This window comes from Alligator mississippiensis, chromosome 4 (assembly GCF_030867095.1).
Source record: "Alligator mississippiensis isolate rAllMis1 chromosome 4, rAllMis1, whole genome shotgun sequence".
In the NCBI taxonomy this organism is placed as follows: Eukaryota; Metazoa; Chordata; order Crocodylia; family Alligatoridae; genus Alligator; species Alligator mississippiensis.
Window position 1 is genome coordinate 162,437,095 of NC_081827.1, and position 23,301 is coordinate 162,460,395.

The following is a 23,301-nucleotide window of genomic DNA, read 5'->3' on the forward strand; positions in this document are numbered from 1 at the left end:
CCAAACTGGGCATGCTGCTCTCCCCATGGGGTCATGTGCATTTCACCTGTCATCTGTGTGCCTGTGATTGGAAAATTGCAGCCCTAGAATGTGGGGTCAGCTCAGAAGAGTGATTGGGATCAGCTGTGTCCCCAGAGCCAGGCTCACTGGATTCACAGGGACTTGACTACCTGCCACCCCCCCGGGCCAAATGTATGTGGGTGCTTATCTCATGTCTATGTGGGGAGGCCAGCAGCCAGAGAGCTTGGATGTCTCCAGACTTCATACCTCAGCAGCAGAAATACTGCTGAGGTTCTGACTCTGACCCTTGCCCAGCTACTTGCCAGCTGCCAAGCAGGGAGGCCACAGTCCCATAGCTCTGCCCCTGCCTGTGTGTCCTTGCTGCAGGCTCTCAGGAGGTGCTGAATTGACTTGAGAGGATCAGAGAGTGCTTGGGCCCAGGGGCACTTGGGCAGCTGTGGCAGGCAGGTGCCAAGGCAGGAGAGGCAAAGCAGGGTTAGAGGTGCTGGTAAGCATCAGTACATCATGGAGCTGAGCAGTGCCCCACACCCCACAACCCTCCTCTGCTGTTCCCCCACTAGAGCCTGGATCCTTGCCTTACTTTATCCCCAAACCAAGACATTCTTGCATTTGGCTGAAACAGGGTCAGTTCAAGGTGCTGGGGCAAGAGCCCTGGATACACAAGTCTCAGTGCATCTCCTGGGGCAGTCGGGTAGTGCACATGTGCCCACATACACACAGGGCCCCCTATGCACCCTTCCCCATGTCTGGGGCACCAAACCTCGAGCTGGATGCTCCTGCTCTGGAGAAGAGAGTGTGGATCAGTCTCCTTCCCCATCCAGCCCCAGCATTTCCAGTGATGCTGCCATCAGGGAAGAAGCAGCAGGTAGTGCCAAGAGCAGGGATGAGATCGTCAACATTTGCTCAGCCCCAATCTGAAGGAAGAGATGCGATGGCTCCTTTCATACCAGCTGTCAAGGGGCAACAGAGCAGTAGGACCTGGGCAGGAAGGTACAGACCCTGTGAAGCAGTGAGTTCACAGGGGGTGATGTCTTTGTTGTGATAGATATTTCCACTGCCATCATGTAGGTGGCCAGGTGGTGAGGGTGCTCAGATATGCTGTGCCAGTCAGGGGCCTCACTCGGGGTCCTCACCTGCTGCCTAGGCTCAAGCCTCCCCTCCTCCCTAGAGTTGTTGACGGGATTGAAGATGATGGTGGGACATCAGAGACGCAAGCCTTCCATTTCAATGTGGACCCGCCCCTGCCGAGCTCGACCACAGATTCACCCTTGTCAGGTACCTGAGTGCCCACACCCTCACGCCCCCACACTGCCTGGGATCTGGGTTCAGAGGCTCCAGGCCACAGGGGCCAGCTGGTTTAGGCAGCTCTCTGTCTCTGGAGAAATTGTTGGACATAAAAGAGTGAATGTTTCCTGTGGGTCTGGGGAAGCAGTTATTCCCAGAGTTGGAGGGGAGGTGGTTTGTGTGGTTAAAGCATGGGAGGCGGGACTCCTGGCTTCTCTCCATGGCTCTGACTCACACTGTGACCTGGGGCAAGTCACTGTGAAGCAGTACCATGAATGCAGGGCCACCTCCCTCCACCCCAGGGATCATGAGGCTTAGTCATTTGTATTGAGAAAAGCCTCTTGCAGAACTGGCCTAGGCACCAGGGAGGAGGGGCTGGCATGGTGTTGGCATGGGCTGCCACAGGGCTGGCTCATGGTGGTGGGGGGAATCCCAGGGGAACAGCTTCTGGCACCACTCTCCTCTCGCTTTGGACAGAGCCCAGCAGCTTAAAGCAACACCCCTCCCCCACACCTGCACCATTGCGGTTTGGTCCCCAAGTCAGACCTAGTTGGGTGGGGCACAGTGGGGACCAGTCCATCCCAATTCTGGGACATGGGGCATTGCTAGGGAGGGCTGGGGCTGGGCCCTGGTGTGAGCTGCAAGCTGTAGAGGGCCTATCAGAGCATGCTCTGTCGTCCTCCAAGATTTTCCTTGGGCTTCCTTGCAGGGACAGAGCAAGCCTTAGCAGCAGAAGCAGAGGAGATAAAGCAGAACGTCCAGAGACTGAACCAAGAGGTACAAAGGGGCACTTGGCAACTGGGGGGCTTGTATGTCAAGTGTTGTATGGTGTCTTCCCTTGTGTTGCTCCCAAGGCTGGGTCCATCCTGAGAGAGACTCCTTGAACATTGCTGATCTGAAAAGTACAGCAGCCCCAGCCAGACTTGATTGATCCTAATGTGGCATCTGCCTGAACCAGCCCAAAGGCCACTCTGGATTGTGCAGCCATGGCTACTCAGCATCCATGCTTCTGACTCGGGTGACCTGGGCTTAAAATTAGCATTGCCTGTTTTGGCAGGGTTTCTTTTCATAGCAGCTAGTACAGCTCTTGCAGAGCTCTTCCTCCCTAGACTCTGCTTCAGCCTTCCCCTGGGCTCTGTGCCTAGGCCTGGGATATGCTACGCTTGCATGTGCCCAGCAGGTCCATACCTGTGTCCCATATCCTGAGACAGATCCATAGATGCAGCCCATAGGGAGCAACAGCGGGGGTTTTGCAGTACCCACAGTCCAGGCATAGCCCTGCCATGAGCTCAAGCTGCACCAGGGTGGCTCAGTGCTGGTCTTACACAAGGATTTCAGCAACATCCTTTGCCGACCCTGATCCTGGCTAGAGAGCTTGCTGTCTGGATCCCCCATGTGACGGGACTCTCTCGCAGTCCAGTCTTCCTCCAGTAGCATCCCCATGTGTCATAGGGCCTCAGCTCTTGGGTGCCATGTGTGGAAGCTCACAGTGGAGTGGGTCTGGGTTTATAGGTGTGAGCGTGCCCTCAGCTCATTGCAAAGCTGTTGCATCTGTGACCCTGCCTCCTGGGCATTCCTCTCCTCCCCAGCCAGCCTTCATGGTAAACAGCAGTTCTCCAGAGACCCTGGCCTGGTTGCAGTTACTACTAATGAGCTGGGCTATTAAGCAGTATCTGAGAGCTAATGTGTGGGTCAAAGCGACCGCCCTTGCAGTCAGACACAGACAAGAAACCTCTGTGGCCACCACAAGTTTTTATAGGACCTACCATAACTAAAGGCCACATGCTCCCTCTGCTTCAGCTTTCCTTTCTGCAGCAGCAGACAAGGTTGTGGCCAGGGCTGCATGGTTAGTGGGGTGCAAGAGTCAGAAAACATAGCAGACCTCTTGCATCTGGTAGAGATGGCAGCAGAGTTACCCTGACCAGGGAGTATAAGTGAGCATGCACAGTAAAAGAGGCTGGGCTCAGGGCTGGGCTACAGGCATGCACTGAGCAGGCTGTCCTATCAGAGAAGGCACTACAGCAACACAGCCCATCCTGACCCACTTTTCTCTAGCTGCAGTCTGGATCAGTCCCAATCCAAACCAACATCTCTATCCCAGAATCCTTTGCTGCTTTGGAAGCCAGGCTGTAGCCAGCCAAGGGGTGTGGGTCATGCAGGTGGTTGATCTGATATGGGGGCAGAGGCAGTGGGGGAGCAGGGGCAGGGGATGGGCATAGAGTGCAGGAGGGACAGCAGCACTTGGTGCTCAGGGCTTGTCCCACTGCTCCTCACAGTCTGTCCCCCTTCTCCCTTTCCAGATCAGTAACCTCAACCGGGAAGTTTCCCACCTCAGCCGAGAGCTGCAACACATGATGCACATTCTGCAGACCCAGCTGGGCGCCCAGCCACTGTGCGGCCCCACCCTGGCCTGCCCTTACAGCCTCCACAGCCTCTCCTCTCCGGAACCCAGTGGTGGAAGCGAGCAGTCACCTGTTCCACCTTTGGCTCATGTGTCCATCATGGTGCCGCTATCACCTGCAAGCAGGGGAGCTTCTCCCAACACCGCCTCTGCCAAGCTCCCCAGCTTCAGGAGCCCCCATGACACTAGCCCGCAGGGCGAGGGGTCCCCCGCTCAGAGAGACTTACCCCATGTCCCCTGCAGCCCCTCTTACCACCCCCCACTCCCATTGTCGGACACAGAGAGGGCCTGCTTCTCACAGACAGAAGTGCAGTGTGCCCAGTTGCCCACCTGTGTCCCATTGCAGCTGGGCTCTCCAACGCTGTGCTCCCTCACTGCACCTTCCTCTGGATCCATACAGGCCTTCCCCTGCTGCTCGGCTCAGAGCCACCCACCCTCGCACGTGCACCTCAGGTCCAGCTCGGAAAGCTTCCACTGACACCACGGCCCCCCCAAGTCCTGCTGCTGCAACCCACCGGGGGTGCCCTCCATCACTGGCCTCCGTCGTTGCCATGGAGACTGCGATGGATGGATGGAAGGAGGCTGGGCCCAGCCGGTGGCTGATGACCGACACCATTGGTCTGCAAATGGCGGGTTTTCCTCATATTTGCAGATTTCACTGCAAGAGTTGGGTAGGGGAAGGGAGAACCCTCCCAGCCTGCACTCAGCCTGGCTTCCTGGGTAGCTTCCAACTCCAGTAACCTGGTCTCAGCCCCTCCTTTGCTGAGCAGACTAGTTTTCTATTAGATGGCTTTTTTTTTTTTTTTACCTTTGGGAAGAGGAATTTATTCCAGAGCCTTAGAACTCCTCCAAGGATCTAAGCACAAGCCTGGTTCCCCAGGACCACCCTGGGTCATCTGCATGGCCAGGCACCTCCCTGCTCTCCTGGCTTTGGAGCCTGAGATGTCTGCTCCCCACTCACCCTCCACGCAGTGGCCAGCTCTGCGAGGTTTGACGCCACACTAGAGAATGTAGCTCTGTTAATTAAACAGGATGAACTCCTCTCACCCTGCGCTGACGGCCTCACAGGTGCCAGCAGCAAAGGGTTCTGGCACCGTTTGCAGAGGAAGCAGCCTGCTTAGGAACTGAGTGATGCTGACAGAGGGCAGTGATGCTGGGAAAGCAATGTTTCAGGTATGTTCTCTGACTGTGCTCTGTTGGACTCTGCTGAAATCCCTGGAGTTGCACTGGGGCCTGTTTTTTCAGCAAGCCTGGGTCCTCATCCTCCTAGCACTCATCCTGGAATCTTCCCCTTTCCCTTGCGCCTGTCCTGCTTGGTTTGGTTATCAGGCTCGGGTTTCAGGAGCTGAAATATGGGTATGACCAGCATATGTGACTCTTGGGATTAGCTTCTCCAGGGCCTGCATGTTAAGGGCATGTGTAAGCTTCCCTGTGGGGCCCTGGAGCTTAGACCTATACCTGCAGCTAGCCCAGCAGGCTGCTGCAGAACCCTTAACCTCAGTCCACATCAGTGGCTCCTGGATGGAGACTACGTGTCCCAGTGGGCAGTGGTAACTCCCCCTACCCTGCCCTTCGTGGTCTGTAGTCCATGCCCTGCTTTGTTCTTGACCCTGTTGCTGCAGCTCCTGACTAAAGATGACATCCTTTTTCAGCATGAGCTGTAGAAGCTCAAGCTCCTGGTGGAGGGGTGTCATCCGTGACAATGTGTGTAGCTCTGAGTGTCCTTATCGCAGTAGAGCAGTGCATGCTGGGACCCAGCATCTCCCAGCTTGTACAGAAATGACCCAATTCAGTGCTGACACAAACAAGTGCATCTCCCTCTGAGTCTGAAGTGCCTGGAAGTGGTGCCCACTTCTGCTGTGGCTGGCTGCAGTTCCTTGTGCCCAGGGAGGGGTCTCCCCTCTGGATACAGAGAGGGAGGCTGCAGGCTTGCTGGGCACGAGCATCTTCCCCCTCCTGACCTCTCTCAGTTCACCCACACTTAGAAACCCCCTTCCTGTTCTGCCAACTCTGAGCCTGCAACCCTCTTGAACTAGAATGCTCTACTGCCCAATGCTCCTGCAGTGCAGCCAGGTTTGCTAGCACCTGCAAAGGGACTTGACCTGGGCCTTCAGCTATCAAGGCCATGAGGAGGATATTACCCAGCCCAGAGCTGCCCCCCACAGGGGCAGACTTGGTTTCTGCTGCACTGGTTCCTCAAGGCTGGCTTGCAGGTGCAGTAGGGTAGCAAATGCAGCTAGTCAGGTCCTGCATTGAAATAGCAGTCCCTGGGAAATGGGGACAAGGCTGCTTCAAGCCCCACGCTCGACTCTCAGCCCTAATGCCCCAGAACTTCTGGTTGTGACCAGGGTGTGAATTAAGGGGGCATTTGGGGGGGGCTGAGCCCACCCATAAGAGACAAGAGCTCCCCTGTAAGATTTGAAAATCATAACTTGGGGGGTCTTGATCAGATTGCTTTTTTACTTTGGTGGGCTTGTTAATCAATGAACCGGTTTAATTTTTTTTGCAGACACTCCCCCAAGAGTCAAAGTGTAATTCAAACCCTGGTTGTAACTCAAGTGAGGGACCAAGGGTTGGAAGGCAGCCAGGCCAGAGCTTGCTCCGCCTCTGCAACCCAGCTGTGTTCACTGGTTGGTGCTAGCTGAGCAACTCCTAATGCTGGCTGAGCAGCTCTGGGTCCAGCAGCACCCATTTCTCTCCCTGGTAACCAACACGCCTGATTTCCTCCCCACAGATGTCACTGAAGTTACATCTGATTTTCATGGGTTCAGGTGAGGTAAGAGCTGGGCCCAGTGTCCCTGCAGTGGCAGGAGGAAAGGAGTTGATCTGATCTAAGTGTGTGGGGTGGGGCAGTATTGCATGGGGGCATGCAGGGTTCAGCACAGCCTGCATAAGTGGGCTTCCCAAGAGAGAGGGTCCCCTGTGAATGCAGGAGCTGGCTGAGTCCAGTTCTGGGTTGCCCATCTCCTTGCACTCACCAGTGACAGCTGCAGATCTGTGGGTATGGGAAGGCAGAGCAGATTCCTCAAGGTACCATGGGCCCATTCACAGGTGACTGTGACCTCAGTGGGAAGCAGCTCCCAGAGCCTCTGTCTCTGAGTGCAGCCCCTGACTACTGTTTTTTGGCACAAGGAGTTCTATGGTTCCTGGCAATGGTTGACCAGATGGGAGGGGTCCAGCCCCATATGTAGGAGCTGAGTAGACATGCAGCAGTGGAGGGGAGGGGGGGATGGTTCCTTAATGCAGCCCCTGCACCTGAATGGACAGGTGAAAGCAGGGTCCAGGGTACCTGTATGTACCCTGGAGCACAAAGAGGCAGGGGCAAGTGAATCACAGTAAACCAAATACATCTGCTTGAATGCCTTTGGCTGCTGGCAGGAAATGCATGCTGCTCTGCTAGTGCTGGTTGAGAGGATGGCTGTTCTAATGCATGGATATAGCCTGAGAAAAGCAGTTGCTGCCCATGCTGATTTAGATGACTTGGCAAAGAGAGGGTTAAGACTCCTCCTGTCCCCAGCTCTCCCAGTCCTGCACCTGTGTTGGCCATTTGTCATAGTATTCATAGTTTATTGTATTCATAGAAAGAAGTAGGGTTGGAAGGGACCTTGTAGATCTTCAAGTCCGAACCCCTGCCTGGGCAGGAGGAAAACTGGGCTTAAATGACCCCAGCCAGGTAGGCATCGAGCTGCTTCTTAAAGACCCCCAGGGTAGGAGCCAGCACCACTTCCCTTGGAAGTTGATTCCAGATCCTAGCCGCCCTAACTGTGAAGTAGTTCTTATGGATGTCCAATCTAAACCTACTCTCCAACAACTTGTGGCCGTTATTCCTTGTTATCCGGGGGGGGCGCTTGGGGAAACAAGGTCTCCCCCAAACCATTCTGGTCCCCCCTAGTGAGTTTATAGATGGTCACAAGGTCCCCCCTCAGCCTTCTCTTGTGAAGGCTGAACAGGTTCAGGTCCCGTAGCCTCTCATCGTAGGGTCTGCCCTGCTGTCCCCGGATCATGCGGGTGGCCCTCCTCTGGACCCTCTCAATGTTGTCCACATCCCTCTTGAAGTGGGGTGCCCAGAACTGGACACAATACTCCAGCTGTGGCCTGACCAGTGTCGCATAGAGGGGGAGGATCACCTCCTTGGCCCTACTTGAGATGCACCTGTGGATGCACGATAGGGTCCGGTTAGCCCTGCCGACCGTGACCTCGCATTGTCGGCCCATGTTCATCTTGTAGTCAATGATGACTCCAAGATCCCTTTCTGCCTCCGTGCTCTCAAGAAGGGAGTTTCCCATCTTCTAAGTGTGCTGCTGGTTACTACTGCCCAAATGCAGCACCCTTGAATGAGTCTGTCCCCCTGCTGCATGATAGTGCATGCCATCAGTCCTTTGCTTAGCCCTTAGCCTTGCAAATGTATTTAAATGCATCTGGACTGTTGCAACTGGATTGTGGCACCTGGGCATTTAGGTGAACGTGTGGACACAGGAGGAGGGGTGGATGTCGTATACTTAGACTTCAGGAAGGCCTTTGATGCGGTATCCCACCCCATACTGGTGAACAAGTTAAGAGGCTGTGATGTGGATGACTACACAGTCCGGTGGGTGGCGAATTGGTTAGAGGGTTGCACCCAGAGAGTCGTGGTAGATGGGTCGGTCTCGACCTGGAAGGGTGTGGGCAGTGGGGTCCCGCAGGGCTCGGTCCTTAGACCGATACTCTTTAATGACTTCATCAGCGACTTGGACAAGGGAGTGAAATGTACTCTGTCCAAGTTTGCAGATGACACAAAGCTATGGGGAGAAGTGGACATGCCGGAGGGCAGGGAACAGCTGCAGGCAGACCTGGATAGGTTGGACAAGTGGGCAGAAAACAACAGGATGCAGTTCAACAAGGAGAAATGCAAAGTGCTGCACCTAGGGAGGAAAAATGTCCAGCACACCTACAGCCTAGGGAATGACCTGCTGGGTGGCACAGAGGTGGAAAGGGATCTTGGAGTCCTAGTGGACTCCAAGATGAACATGAGTCGGCAGTGTGATGAAGCCATCAAAAAAGCCAATGGCACTTTATCGTGCATCAGCAGATGCATGACGAATAGGTCCAAGGAGGTGATACTTCCCCTCTATAGGGCGCTGGTCAGGCCGCAGTTGGAGTACTGCGTGCAATTCTGGGCGCCACACTTCAAGAAGGATGCGGATAACCTGGAGAGGGTCCAGAGAAGGGCAACTCGTATGGTCAAGGGCCTGCAGACCAAGCCCTACGAGGAGAGACTAGAGAAACTGGACTTTTTCAGCCTCCGCAAGAGAAGGTTGAGAGGCGACCTTGTGGCTGCCTTTAAGTTCATCACAGGGGCACAGAAGGGAATTGGTGAGTATTTATTCACCAAGGCGCCCCCAGGGGTTACAAGAAACAATGGCCACAAGCTAGCAGAGAGCAGATTTAGATTGGACATTAGGAAGAACTTCGTCACAGTTCGAGTGGCCATGGTCTGGAACGGGCTCCCAAGGGAGGTGGTGCTCTCCCCTACCCTGGGGGTCTTCAGGAAGAGGTTAGATGAGTATCTAGCTAGGGTCATCTAGACCCAGCACTCTTTCCTGCTTATGCAGGGGGTCGGACTCGATGATCTATTGAGGTCCCTTCCGACCCTAACATCTATGAATCTATGAATCTATGGATGGGGTCACACCTGACCTCACTACATTATCTCCATCTCCTCTTGCTTATCACTGAGGGGTGGAGGGCTGCCTGGATCACAGGTCAAATCCAGCTCCAGGGATGGCGGAGGGAAGGACTCATTGCTCAGCAAAATCACATTTGAAAAAAATGTGAGAATGGGGAGAGAAATGCCTAGTGGCATGTGACCAGCCCTCATGTGGGGCCTAAATCATTGGTGAAGTCCTGATGTTAATGGGGTGATTTCAGGCCAGGTTGGACACCAGCCTCTGCCTAGCTCCGTAGGGAGAGAAAAGGGGTGGAAGGCAGCAATGCCTCTAGCTCAATGGTTCTTAACCCTTTTTGTACCAGAACCCATTTGTAAACATCAATGGCCAGTTTAGACCCAGTGCCCCTCACTTCCAACCCATTGCTCCCCAGCCCCTCAGTGTGTGGGGTGGGAGGTATGGGGGCCCCAAGGAACCCCGTTGCAGGCTACAACTCTGCCAGTCTGCAAAGGAAAAGCCACAACTTCTCATGTTTTTTTCCTTTAAAGGAGAATCCATTTTTAAAGTGTGTTCATAACCCTTTCATATATTCTTGTGACCCACTTTTGGGTTGTGACCCATGGGTTGAGAAATGCTGCTCTAGTTGAGGCAGAAGGCAGGATCCTGGCAGCTGAGCATGGGGCTGAATCAGGCTCCTCTGTAGCCTCACTCACCGTGACTGCCCCCTCCAGGTTGCTCTTCCTGCCAGCAACCCCAGGCCCAGGTGAAAGACATCAATCAGCACAGGGCTGAGGTGTCAGGTCAGCCTAGCTATATCTTGTTGCATAGGTGTAGCTCCAGCTCAGTGCCTGCCATGGCTGGGTCCACAACCCAAGCTCCCAAAAGGCTGTAGGAGTGCCTGGTGGGTCAGGGGCAACTAGAGTGGCTTGTTTGCCCCCTGCCCCTCATGCCCACATACTGATCCATTCTTCCTGGTCTTACAAAGTTGCTGTTGCAGTCTTGGCAGGCAGATCCCTCTGCCAACACTCCCACCTCCCCGTCCTCTGGCTAAACCCTGCTGTTCTCACTGTTGCAATAGGCAGGGATTTTTTAAGGACTTTTGATACTAGTTTTCCAAAGCTGGGGGGGTGGTTGTTGTTTTTTAAAGAATACTTCCTGGTGGGAGTTTTTCTCCTCTACCCTATGAAGCCACGGATCACTCTCCCATCGCTTTCCACAGAAGAGGGGGCAGGGCCAGGCCAGGGGAGCCAGCTGCAGCCCTAGTTGCCTTGTTGGGCAGGGAGGGTTTTGTGAAGCTGGGGTCAACCGCTAACTTGGCCCCTTAGATGCGATGATTTTGACAGGGTCTTGGGCCAGTTCTCAGTGAGCCTGATGTCCACCTGACAAAACCCCAGCACAGCTAGCACTGACTAGGCCCCTTGTGGACCAGGGCAGGGCAGGGTATGCAGGATAGCTCCATTACCAGCCCCCAGCACATCAGAATCCTGCAGGTGGCCTATGCAAGGAGGCTTGTCCCTGCTCTCAAGAGATGGGTCACTGAGCATGGTCCTCCTAGGCCCTGCAGGCTGTGCCAGGCAGGCCTGGCTGGGCATGGAGTGGAACTGTTCATCTAGGAAACCAGGCAACAGGGTATGGCTCCTTGTTGTAGGCAGTGTCCTCGTTCCACTCTGTTGTTTTCCCTGTGCAGGGGGAGTTCCCAGGACAGGTTTTGGGGGTCACAGCACCTGTCCGTGGGGCTACTCCCATGAAAGATCTGGGCAGGGTGGCAGTGCCCAGTTTTTCTCTCACACTGTGGAGCCCTGGAAGCAACAGAGCCCTGAGCCAGGACGGAGGCACTGGAAGAAGGGCAGGGGGGAGCCGGTGCTCTCTATCTGCCCCAGGGTCCTGGCCATCCCATTGCCAGTGCAGAACCAGGCCCTTCTGGCTCTGATCTCACAGGGATTCCTCCCAAGTCCTGCTAACAAGGTGCTTTCCCTACAGGCCCTCAAGGGCTGCTCCTTCCTTCCCCCACTGGTGCCAGAATAATTTCCCATGACAGTGCCAGAAGTGTTCCCCCTGTTCCCGGTGGGCCCCACTGCCATGTTCAGCCATGCCAAGTTGAGGACATGGCTCATGCTGGTTAGAAGAGGGAGTGGCTGCCCTCCCTGCACTGAACTCTATCCAGGCCAGCCTGCTCAGGATCAGGTTCCCTGGCTGGGGGAGTCTGTGAGTACCTCAGGCTGATTCTCTGCCATGCAGGCCACGGACTGGGTTGGGGGGAGGGGGGAGTATTGGTCAAGCCCCCCTCCCCAAAGCAGAAGTCCTGCTGAACCACAGAGCTTTGCTCTTCTCATTCAGCCTGTATGATCCTGGCAAGTCTTACACCCTACTAACCCCTTGCTCTTATCTGTAGCCTCCTGCCCCATTGCTTATCTCCCAGTGTTTGCCCCCACTGTAAGTGTCTTGCAACTCTCTGGAATTTCTTTTTCTTTATTATTTTATTTCCCCACCCAAAAGGCCCCAGGTGCAGCCCTAGCCCTGCACATACTCTTCCACCTCCGCGCCGCCCCGCCACTGCTGCGAGGATGTTGCACACACACCACGGGAAATAAAAGCTCTATTTTTACAGCTGCTGGCTCCGCGTGGTTGTGCTGCTGCTGCTGCTAGAGCCTCTGTGTTGGCTAAAAAACACAAGCTCCAGCTCCTTCCTAAGCTCAGGCCAGCCAGACTGCTTGCTGGAGGAAACATTGCTGGACCATTCCCCATAGGCAGAGGTGCAGGTGGGGACTCCTGAGGCACTGTGATCTGGCTGCATTGGCAGAAATTAGCACTTGAAAGCCTGGGGCTGCTTAGCACTTACCCAGTGTGCTCCCTTCTGCAGCTGTTCCTCATTAGTCAGTCTGCCAGCCCAGCTGCCTCCAGGACTGGGTCATCTCAGGGTTATATAGAAACAATAGCATGGCAAAGAGCACTGGGTTTGGTCACATCTGCAGGGCAAGGGGTGACCTGTAGTTTCTTCAGCCACATGTGGCCTGGCAGGCAGTGTCTGGGAGTGGGCTGACCTGCAGTTAAAAGGGGAGGACTCAGCAAAGGTCCTGGACTTGGGGACTCTAATACAACACCTTCCACTGGGCTGGGGTCAGGAGAGAGCTATCAGCCCTGGTGGCTGTGCATAGCACGAGGTAGGAAGCCTTCCTCTAAAATTGAGCAGAGGCATGGCACTTGCCTGGCACCCCCTGCATCTCAGCAGGCACTAATTGGCCCTTCACTTGCCAGCCTCCAGAATGGTGGGTGGCCAAGGGGCCAGAGAGGCTAAACTCTTCTCTGCTGTGTGTTGAGACTGCAGGGCAGGGCTGAGGGAGGGTTGCAGGCAGCAACACTAGGGGCTAACATAGCTGCTGCCCAGGCCATCCTTGTTGCGTTGCCCCAGGCCTGTATGGCTGGAGCCTTTCACCTCCAGGGTCCTGTCTGTCTATAACTGGAGTTACATCTTTGTCTAACTCACTACCCAAAGCCCCCAGCTCCCAAGAGAGCCCAGGAAATGCCAAAGAGGGCAAGTGGCCACCTGTTCTCATTCCTTCTCACTGGAGGCAGCTTCTGTCCACAGGGCTGGGGCAGGGGCTGGCAGCCCCCTGTCATGGACTAGCCTGAGCCAGTTTGCTGCCCTAGAGGAGAGAGCACATGCAGCAGCTCCTTACACGCTCCTGGTGGCTGCCCTACGTAGGACTTGGCCAAGGGCAGGCCTGCCTCAGGTCTGCAGGCTCTGTGCTAAACTTGCAGAGCTGCCTCAGCTCTGGTAGCTCAGGTCTCAAAGGGAGTCCATGCATTGGGGTTTCTCTGGTTCCACCCCCCCAAGCTGACTTCTCTGTGCTAGGGGAAGTCTAGAGCTCCCCTGGGTCTATGCTGACCAAGACGGGCTGACACCACAGTTTCTGTTAGCAAGTTGCATGGTGTTGCCATTGGAAACGCACAGAGAAGCCTCCTGGTTGCCATTCACCTAATGAGTCCTCTGGGTAGGTTGCATCACTTGCCCCAGGGATGGTGGCAGGGCCTAGGAGACTGGTGCTGCCTGGCTGGCTCCAGGCTGTTTGGCTGTGACAATAGCCTGCTTCCAATACCTGTGGAAGGGGCATGAGACCTGACCTCATCCTGTGGCCCAGCTAGTGCGTGCTGGGTCACACTGTGATGCTGTCTGGGCTCTGCAGGCTGCCCACTAGATCCAGTCTGTGATGCAGTGCAGCAAGGCTGGAGGGCCCCAGTGCAAGCTGGCATAACCAAGACCACAGTCAGCCCTGCATTTCAAGATTGATGCCCCCCCACAGGGACCTGTCACCAGGCAGGGCCAGGGTAGTTTATTACTTGGGCTGCTAAAATCTCCAAGGCAACCTGAGCTTGTTCTTCAGTGCCTGGTCCCTGTCCTCTAGCTTGGCAACCAGCCAGGACCCTAGTAACCTCCTAGTGCCAATTTCACCATCCCTGGGAGATGTTTTCAGCCTGCCTGTATGCTTCCAGCCCTGTCTCCTAGGTACTGCACTCTGGATCCCTCTTGCTCCTTCGCATTAAGTCGCCCAGCACAGAGATTGGGCCAGTTTCCAGTGACAGCTCTGTGTATACCAGAGCCCTCTGTGCAGCCACCTTCAGAAGCCTGGGCACTGGATCCCTGTGTGGGCTGCTGGTAGGTGCTCAGTAACAGGGGTAGTGAGTTAGGAGGTGGTTATTCATTTATTTTAACAGAGTCTTTCAGTAAAGGAAAAGAGGTACTGTTGCTCCTGCCCCTATCCCAGGCAGAGCTTCTGTGGGGGCTGTTCCATGTTCTGGTCCTCCTGCCATTGTGATGGAGGCCAGCTGAGCTCCTGTGCAGACCCTGAAGAAGAGATCTCCTTCCCCCTCCTCCAGCACACAGACCCGGAGCTAAGAGGGTAATTCTGACAGAGGTAGATAAGTGCGGCTGTGGGTGTAGCTGCAGAGACGCAACCTCCTTGCAGCTGGGGCAAAGCAAGGTTCTAAGCACCATGCTGCAGCCTGAACATGCAGGGGGCCTGGGGCAGCCCCACTGGCTTCCCAGGCCTGGATCTGCCCTGGGGGAGATGAGCTGTAGCTGGGCTGTCTGACATAGCTCTGGTGAGGGTGAACTGGTACAGGCACAGTACGGCGCAGTGCCCAAGCAGCTGGGTTCCATTGGCTCTTCTGCAAACCTGGCTGGACAATAGATGCCCAGTCTCTTTGGGGTTGAGATGTCATGCACCTTCTTCCTGGCAGCGAGGAATGATAGCTTAGTGATAGCTTGGAGAAGCATAGGCAGCTGTGATCACAGAAACCTCTCCTCCAAACAGGAAGGCAATGCTAAACCCCCACATTCATTTTTCCTTCCCCCAAGCTTTGCTGCTTGAGAGGCCTTTAGGATGGCTCGGCAGAACTCAGGCATGCTGCACAGAACCCCCTCCCCCCCCCCCCTCCCCTTTATAACCAGCTCCGAGAGCAGCAGGATCCCTTTCAAAGCAGCTAATGGCAAAGATGGTGCTTGTAATCAGTCTGTTCAAAGGAGCTCCCTGCCCCCTTCACAGCAAATGACAGCCCTGCTCAGCTTCCATCAGCAAAACCAAGGGATCCTGAAATTACCCCCAAAACCACCCAGGAACTCTGCTGGGAACAAGGGAGAAAAGTTCTCAGGAGCTGGGTGCAAAGAAAGAGGGTGTCAGCTCTGTAATGCAGCCATTACCTGTGGTCCCAAGCAACCTCCCTGAGGGACTGGCCAGGTAGGTCATCAGCATCATCCAGCCTCATTACTGAGCCATAAGACTAGGGAACTTCATATGCCTTATAAAACCACCTGGAAGGGGGAAGGGCTGTGCTCACCAGGAAGAAAACATCCTAGTGACCCTCTGACTATCCCAATCCACAGCTGAGGCCAGATGTGTCTGCTCCACCAAAAACCTCCTGCTTGGCTCATGGTGACTTTCCTGACTTCAAAGGCCCCTGCTTCAAAAACAGATGCCCCTCAGAAGCTAGCCCCGACGGGCCAGGCACTGAGCTCATAGCAACCATCCAGGCGTACACGGCTCCATACTGTCTCAGTTCCGTTCCCGCGACAGGAGAGAACACTTGCATTACTCTGCAGTGCCCCTGTCTGGACATTGTAGGCACAGCACATGTGGTTTCTGAAATGAGATCTGGTTGGGGCTTCCCAGCTCTAGGAAAGTCACCAGGGTACAAAAATCCCAGCTCAGGGCTACAATTTGGAGAGTGATCTTGAGCACTGCACCCCATCCTGGAGATATGAAAAGTTAGGTTCACCCAGTCCCAGACATGTATCCCCGCACTGCAGGTGGCTTGGTTTTGCCTAACCTGAGTGTAAATCCACTAGGACCTTTGCTATGTCCATACCAGTGATTCTTAGCTAGGTGCTGTAGCACCCTGGGGTGCCTTGAGATCCTTTCAAGGGTGCTGCAAGGTGCAATGGAACGTTAGCACTGTTAGGTGTGAAAACATGATTCACAAGACAAACCCAGAGATTTCAAATAGGAATCCAGTGTTACGTCATTGTGGTCTTTCTGAGCTCTTGGCAACACAACAATTGCTCTGCTATCTTTCCATAATCAAAAAATGAGTGTAAACAAAGAACTGACATTTTCCGAGAGGTGTCTCGAGTCTAACAAGGGGTTCCTTGAGTTTAAAAAGGTTGAGACCCACTGGTTCATACAGCACACTGCAGTGCACAGGCTAGGCTGACTTCTGAAAGCAGCTCAGCCACAGTTGCAGGGACTCCACTCAGGGTAGAATGGCACGGGGGATTGCTTAGATCCACCTCGGTATCTCCCCGCTGCATTACACAGTACAGTGCAAAAAACCCTCTAACCCTATTGCTAGGGCAGCAGAAACGTTCTGACAAGGTAGGCCGGCTTCCTGCTTTCTCCACTGGCTGCTTCATAGAGCAAGTATTTAATGGGTACACACTTCAGCGTTGATAAAAGCTGCAAGGAAGGAGGCAGTGCCAGGGAGCAGCCTTGCTCTTGGTGCGTTGAGGTGGTCCAGTGACTGTGATCACTGGGGATGGGAAAGAGTGCAGGTAGCTGGTAAAATACTGGGGATGCTGGGCAAGCTCACCCCAGCACCTGCAGCCACTGCTCCTCTCCTAAGCCTTGGCCTACCCCACACACAGCTCTGTTGATGTTGCACACACCACCCCACTCGCTAACCCAGGCCTGGGGTTATTGACCCCCTCCACCCCCGCTCACACTTCATCCCCATTGCCTCCCAGCACTGGTGGTGCAGTTGCTCCATGAGCACGACCTGGCCCCGTGCAGCACTGGGGTAGCCCAGGGGTGCGGGGTTGGGGAAGGTCCATGGGAGGTATCTGGATGAAGAGCTGCAGACAGGGGCTCCAAGAGTCGAGGGGCTGGGCAGGGGGGGGCCTAGCAGAGAGGCGCTGAAGCCGGCACCTCCCGGCCTGCCCGCTGCCTTGGGGCATCCTTTTCTATAGGAGGGAGAAGGGGCCAGGAGTGGGCAAGGAGGAGGGGGCTGAGGTGCGTTGGGGGCAGCGATGGGAGGGGCTGGAGGCAGGGCCCGCCCTGTGGCCTGAACTGCGAGCAAAGGGGCAGCCCTGGGCACAGCCCGGGTCCCCCTGCACCCCCACTCCGGCACCCGGCTCCTGCTGCCTCTCAAGAGTCCCTTGGCTCAGGCCTCGCCCTCGCGCCGGCACTACAACTCCCATCAGGCCCCGCGCCCCTCGCCTGCCCGGGGATCACGTGGGGGCGGGGCGGAAGGGGCGTGGTCACCTCTTCCTGTCATTGGCGCAAGCCGCTGCCCGTCAGCCCCGGCTCGCAGCGGAAGGGGTGGGCGGATCCGGAAGCGGAACGCCTGAAAGGCGGAAGTGCAGGCCGGAGCCTGGCAGACTCACCTGAGGCGGGGTCGGCGCTGCGGGGACCCCTTGGTGGTGAGTGGGGCCGGCAGCGGGGTGGTCCTGGGGGCGGCCTGGCCTGGCCCGGCCCGGCGGGGGGCGCGGTTTGCGGGGCCGGACCGGGCTGGCGGTGGCGGCGTCCCAACCCCACCCGGGTAGGGGGCCGCCGCCCCGCCCAGCTCCTCCTCTCCTCGCGGGGCCCCGCCGGGCGCCGGCGGGTCGGAGCTGCTCGGGCGGGGTGGAGGCGCCCGGCCGCCGCGGCAGGGATCCTTCCCTGCGTCAGCTGGGGCAACTCAGAGGCGAGGTTGGGGCTTCCCTTGGGAGCCCGGGGCCCACGTGGAGGCGGAGCTGGGAGCAGCCCATGGGGGGGGGGGGTCTAGGCCACGTGGGTGTTGGGGTTGGGGAGCAAGGGAAGAAACTTAACTAGCTCCTTCCCCGGTTTACCTTGAGCAGGGGCTGGACTCACTGCCCTTCTGAGGTCCCATCCAGTCCTCATTTTCTGTGGCTCTCTATGCAGAGCTGCTCAGCCCTGACTTGCACATGTCCCCATTCTGCAGCCGGGATGTTAATGGCTTTCCTCCTTTTGGCAACTCTCCTGCACTTTCTGGCCCACGTGTGGAAGGAGCTATGACGAGCTTCTTTGGGTAGATGTGGTATCTCTTACTGGAGCAACTAAATAGCTGGGAAAACTTACTCTCCCTATACCTGAAGAAGGGTGTTTGTGCCCAAAAGCTTGCAAAAAAAAATATTGTTTTTTCCAATTACTTAGTTGGCCTCATAAAAGAAATTTGTATCTACCCAAGAAACCTTGTCTGTCTATGTCCTTGGGCCAACACGGCTGCGACCAACAACCTCAAAGGAGATATGATGTGTTTTAGGCTCTGGCAAGTGACCTGCAGTGTGGTGTTCATGTCCCCACGGGGTCTCCAAAATAACTGTTTGGTTGGGTAGTTGATGCTTCAGCGTGTTTCCCTGCCACTCTCCGGATGCGGCAGAGATGCTGTTGGTTGGCATCTGTTAGATGTATTGGATGTGGTGTCACATGCTGATGGGTATTGGGCATCTGGTCCTTGTTCTTGTTCTATGCAGAATAACTCGATTCTGGAGTTATTTTTTTTAAGACTCTTAAACTCAGCCCAAAGCCTGTATTATGTGGCCTAAGATTGCTTGGTGCTTGGAATGAGCTTAATACTTGGCTCAAAAGGTTGGCGATTTTAATCAGTTAATGAAAAGCACTAACAATGCTGGGGTTCATCCTTTAATTTTAAAGATAACCTGAACTAGATCCTTCGGCTCTTTCTTCAAGTGAAAGAGTATGCTTGTATCAGTGATTCTTAACCAGGGTTCCTGTGGCACCTCGCATTGCCTTGATCCTTTCAGGGGTGCTGCAGGATGCCATGCAGTGTTGGCACTGTTGGGTACACAGATGATTCAGAAGTCATCCTGAATAAGAAGAATCCATAGTGCTGTGGTCAAAGTGAGTGAGATGCTTCTCTCCTCTTTCCCCTCACCCCTCCCCAACAAACCGCTGTACAAAAACACTCCAAAAAAGGAGCAATAACTAAGCTATGGCTCTCTTCTAAGGGGTTTCTTGATTCGCTTGAGGTTGAGCCACTGGCTTGGATATTAACCAGACATGCTCATTAATATCTAACTTGCCGAGTCTTGGTGAGGGTTCCTGTCTTGCACTGCTCCAGCACAATATGTACAAGGTACTTCACAATAATGCAGGAGATGAGGCCCATTCTGGAGAACCCAAAGTCTGGGGGGTGATAACATTAGTACAGTTCTTGAATGTTTATGTATAGCAGCGTTACTCTAACGTACAAGCTGACTACTGCTCATCCAAGGAGTGCAGAGGGGAATTTGACTGTCAGATGGGACACTGACTTATAAGTATATGTTGTTTTGGGGCTTTAGACATGGTATTCTCCTACATGTGGCAGGCTTACAGAATGGCCATTAAATAAGTGACAGTTTATTTGAGGAAGTGGTGTTTTCATAGGTACTTAAAAACCAGTACTTATCCCCTTCCAAAGATGTTACATTGCGCTATGTAGTTTGTGAGATCAAACTTAAAAGAATCAATAACTCTACTTTCCAGTGCAATGCAGCAAATGTTACAACACTCCTACTTACTTTACTTTTAAAAAGATATTTAAAAGGTTCTTTCCTAAATTAGAATAGAAACTGCACAAGCTCCTCAAGCAGGAGCTTAGGTTACCTAAAGCTTTTGGAACCTAACCGTATGTCCTTTAGACAGCTTTACTTCTTGAACTGCTGAAAACCAAATAGACTGTACCTCTATTTTAAGAGCATTGTAATTAAATCACTACTTTAGTATTCTTAAAGTGGTGATGTGTGACGGCAGAATTGTATGGAGACTACAGTAGTAAACCAGATATAAGAGCAGAGTAAGAAGTCTGGAATTACAGAGACTTATAAGGGGTTAGAAGCACAGTTCCTGTGCCCTTACAGTGTACATGCATTGGTTACATTGACTAACTGAGGAGATGTGACTCAGTTCCAGTCTCTGCTATTTTATTCACCCTACCTGCCCTTGGAATGAATGTTGTTCCTCATCTCGGATAAGCAGCACTATCTGTTGATTCACATTTAATTTGTGTATGTTTACAACTTTGCCTTTCCCCATAAGGAAAGGGGAGGAGGAGAGAATACATTAGAACAATTCTATTTTAAATTTGTGGTAAGCTGGCTTGTTAAGTTTGTTCTTGGCCAGCTACTAATGGTGGACCTCATAGTTGAAAGAGGCTATAAGCAACTGAACACCAGTATTGTCCATCAGAATATTTGTGCAAAACTAATAGTTACACTGCCTTTGTAAGATGAGAAGAGCTCAAATTATTCCAGAACTCCCTGGACAGTGTTGCTCTTGGGCTTGCCTGAAATGAAGTTGGTCCCAAACTAACAGCTTGACTTAATGTTTTGTCACCCTGCACTCTGGCTAATGCTTTTGGAGCTTCCTGTTAATATATTCATTACACGCTTGCTTGTCTTGCTGTGGATCCTGCTAAGAATAATTCCTCTTTAAACTTCCCTTTAAAGGACAAAGCTCCATTATTCACAGGATGATGTCAGAAGGTGAAGTGGGCCTGCATGGCAGGGAATTCTGACAGCAGTGCTTGTGGACAGTTGTCCTAAAGCCACTTGCACACTCTGTACTCCAGGTGTCCTGAGCAACAACTAGACACTTATGGGTTACTGATCCAGTGTTTGCTCCAACTGGCTGAAACAATTCTGGTTTAGAATCTTGCCTTACAATTGTAATTGAAACATTGTTTGTTTGAATTGGAGTACCTATGAGAGTTTTTGGGGTTTTTTTTTTGTTTTTGTTTTGTTTTTTTTTTATCTCCAAGTCATTTTTTCTAAAGTTGGTGTTTTGCTTGGTAACTGAATGGGTTACCTTGAGTTACCATCCCCTTACCATAAAATGAGCCAGTAAAGCAGTTTCTTTAGCAAACTGGTCTCTTTGTGGAAATGCTGCCACCCCCCACCCCCCTATTTGTCTGAAGGCTAATATTAAATGGGAAAACCGTGGGGGTGGCTCTTTTAAAAGACCTTAAAGATTCCTAAAATGGGTATGTTAGTCACCTGTCTCAAGCTAGCTTTTAGGCAGCTAAAGCTTAATACTAAAATCAAACAACATACTGTGGGAACAATTTAAATAGTGTGTGGTTAGGCTGGCTAGCGTATGAGGAAACCAAGTGAAACTAGTGGGAAGGAACTTGAACTTCATTCAGTGAAGTTTTAAAGGCTGGAGATCTAAACTTGCTACTAGTGAAATGGAAGCTTTCGCATGTTGAAAAGATCCACCCTTCTGCCAGTGCAAAAATCCTCTGTGGATATGAAGAACCACCACCAACTAATTCTTGTGAAAGCTAATATAGGCTTCAAGTGCTGTTCCTTGTCAGTCCCCTTGACAACTTGGGACTTCAACCTTAACATCTCTTCTTTGTTACCAGGTGAACACCACAGACAGTGACCATCTAATCAGTGAGGAGGAGAGCTGTAAAATAGATGAGACAAAGGCCTTACAGATGTATGGAATAACACCTATTACAGAGGTCCTAGTTTCACTAGTAATAGCCTTAAACAGTTTCTTGCTGTTTTTGGTGTCTCTTGGTCAGTGAGTAAGTGTCCAGATAGTCATTCTCTTCAGTGAGGTCTCTCTTACGTGGCTTTGGGCCCATACAGTAAAAGCATTCCATGTGGTTGCCAGAAGTTGGAGCTTTGTTTGTGGCTATGGCTGACAGTCTCTGGAAATTAAGGTTTTGGTGCTAAATGCTATAATGTATGCTCACTTCTGTGAGAAGAAGGAAATGGTTACAAAGATATATTTCTGAAGGAACTGAAGCAAATAGCATTGTTCTGTTTGGCTTGCATCTGGTGTCCCACCAAAGTCTCTTGTTTTGGTGAACTTCTTATAAATGTGTGTTGGATGTGACTTCCTGTTGCTTCATTTTGTTAGGTGCCTCGCTTTGTCACTGTGACTGATAATAACACCCTCTTTCCCTCCCCCACCCTGCCCCCAATTTAAGGATCAACATGGTGAGTGGCTTCTCCAGCTCTTGTTGAGAAACCTGGTAGATGCCGCATTTGCCTTATTCTGAATAGCCAAGTTCCTCTTGAAGCTGATTTAGGTCACGGCTTGGTGTCCCAAGCACCCTAAAGGCATCAAGAACTGCAAGTAGGAGGCCTCATGATATAAGGCATTGGACTAGAACTCACTCTCATTTTCCCTGGCTGCTCCAGACTGAGTGACTTGTTTGCCAACTACAAATTTCTCCTTTTTTGAATTAGTAGTAGTAATTCTCTGATCACCATGATCTCAAAGGAGAGAACCTGCAGTGTTTTTTTTTTTTTGGTTGGTTGGTTTGTTTATTTGTTTGTTTTGTGGTTTTTGTTTTTTTGGGGGGGGTTAACTAGCAAGGGGCCTTTAGACTGAGGAGCTCCTTCCTCTCGGAACTTATATTGGCAAACCTAAGGAAGAGCTATTTGCTAGTATACCAGACACCTACCGCAGTTCTGTGTATATAGGACAGTAGGGTCTCCTTCCAAAGAACTAATCTAAATAAAGGGCAGAACATGATGTACAAACTTTTTTGGGGGGAGGGGGGGAGGAAGTGGAGTGTCTTGCACTAATTCTTCTATCCTAGTAACATTTAACAGGAAAGTTACCACTTTGACACATACAACTTGTTTAAAAGCATTAAAAGTTATTGCCAATAAATGTGTGTGAAAGGGGTGGCAGGGTAAAAAGTCACCTGTACACTGGGGCTTAGCCAAAGCCCTGCAGCTAAGTTTGCTTCCATGGTTAACTTCCTGCAGTTGGATATAGTCTGTCATAATGGCTCACATTCCTGTAGTGCAAACAAATATATGATTAAGTGACACTAGCTAGAATGTAGTTTCTAATATTATCCTCATCACCTTCTTCATGTACCAGGAACATGCACAAACACAATACCTCAGCCTGTTCTAATTGTATGTTTCTCTATTCAGCCTATGGTGATCTAATAGGGCACTGACTACAGTTTCTAAAGCATTAGTCATGCCATTCAGCCACATAAAGCCTTAACTGGAACAGCAGTGCAGCTTCCTTTTGAACCTTGTAGAGTTGTTACAATCCCTATCTTTGTATCCATTTACAAAATTGACCATCTCTCTCCATTGTCTCGCTTCATAAAATGTAAAGGTGGTGTGTCTTTAAATTTGTTAGCAAGGTAGGCTTAATTCTGTAGCTTCCTTTTTTGCTTGACGTCCTCTTCATGATGTAGGATGGCTGATTAAACACTAGCTGAGGTTTGACAAGATAAGAATGTGTAGCCTCCTGAATAGAAAAGATGCTTTAAGTACAAACAGCACAAAAATAATTTCCTTCTAATCTCATGACTCTGTACTAATATACTCACCCCTTTTACCCTACCAAGTGAAGCATTATCAAATATGCAGCTCAACAAGGAGAAGAACATATTAAATGACCATACAAAAAGACTAGTGGAATAGCTGTTCCCAGTTGTCTGAAGACTGCAGAGGATATTGCTTCCTCAGTT

At 52.4% G+C, this 23,301-nt stretch overlaps 2 protein-coding genes across 2 annotated transcripts in view; both read left to right on the top strand.

Moving 5' to 3' along the window:
- KCNH4 (potassium voltage-gated channel subfamily H member 4) overlaps positions 1 to 8,638 on the top strand; it is a 47,091-nt gene extending 38,453 nt beyond the window's left edge. Inside the window, exons 14-16 of the mRNA XM_019476396.2 lie at positions 1,190 to 1,296; positions 2,015 to 2,082; positions 3,606 to 8,638. Coding sequence (XP_019331941.1) covers positions 1,190 to 1,296; positions 2,015 to 2,082; positions 3,606 to 4,184 — 754 coding nt within the window. The 3' untranslated portion in view covers positions 4,185 to 8,638. The remainder of the gene's footprint in view (positions 1 to 1,189; positions 1,297 to 2,014; positions 2,083 to 3,605) is intronic.
- An 8,534-nt stretch (positions 8,639 to 17,172) lies between these two features.
- The window catches only part of RAB5C (RAB5C, member RAS oncogene family), a 28,859-nt gene continuing 22,730 nt past the window's right edge, over positions 17,173 to 23,301 (top strand). Inside the window, exon 1 of the mRNA XM_006264557.4 lies at positions 17,173 to 17,263. The gene's annotated coding sequence lies outside the window, so the exon portion shown is untranslated. The remainder of the gene's footprint in view (positions 17,264 to 23,301) is intronic.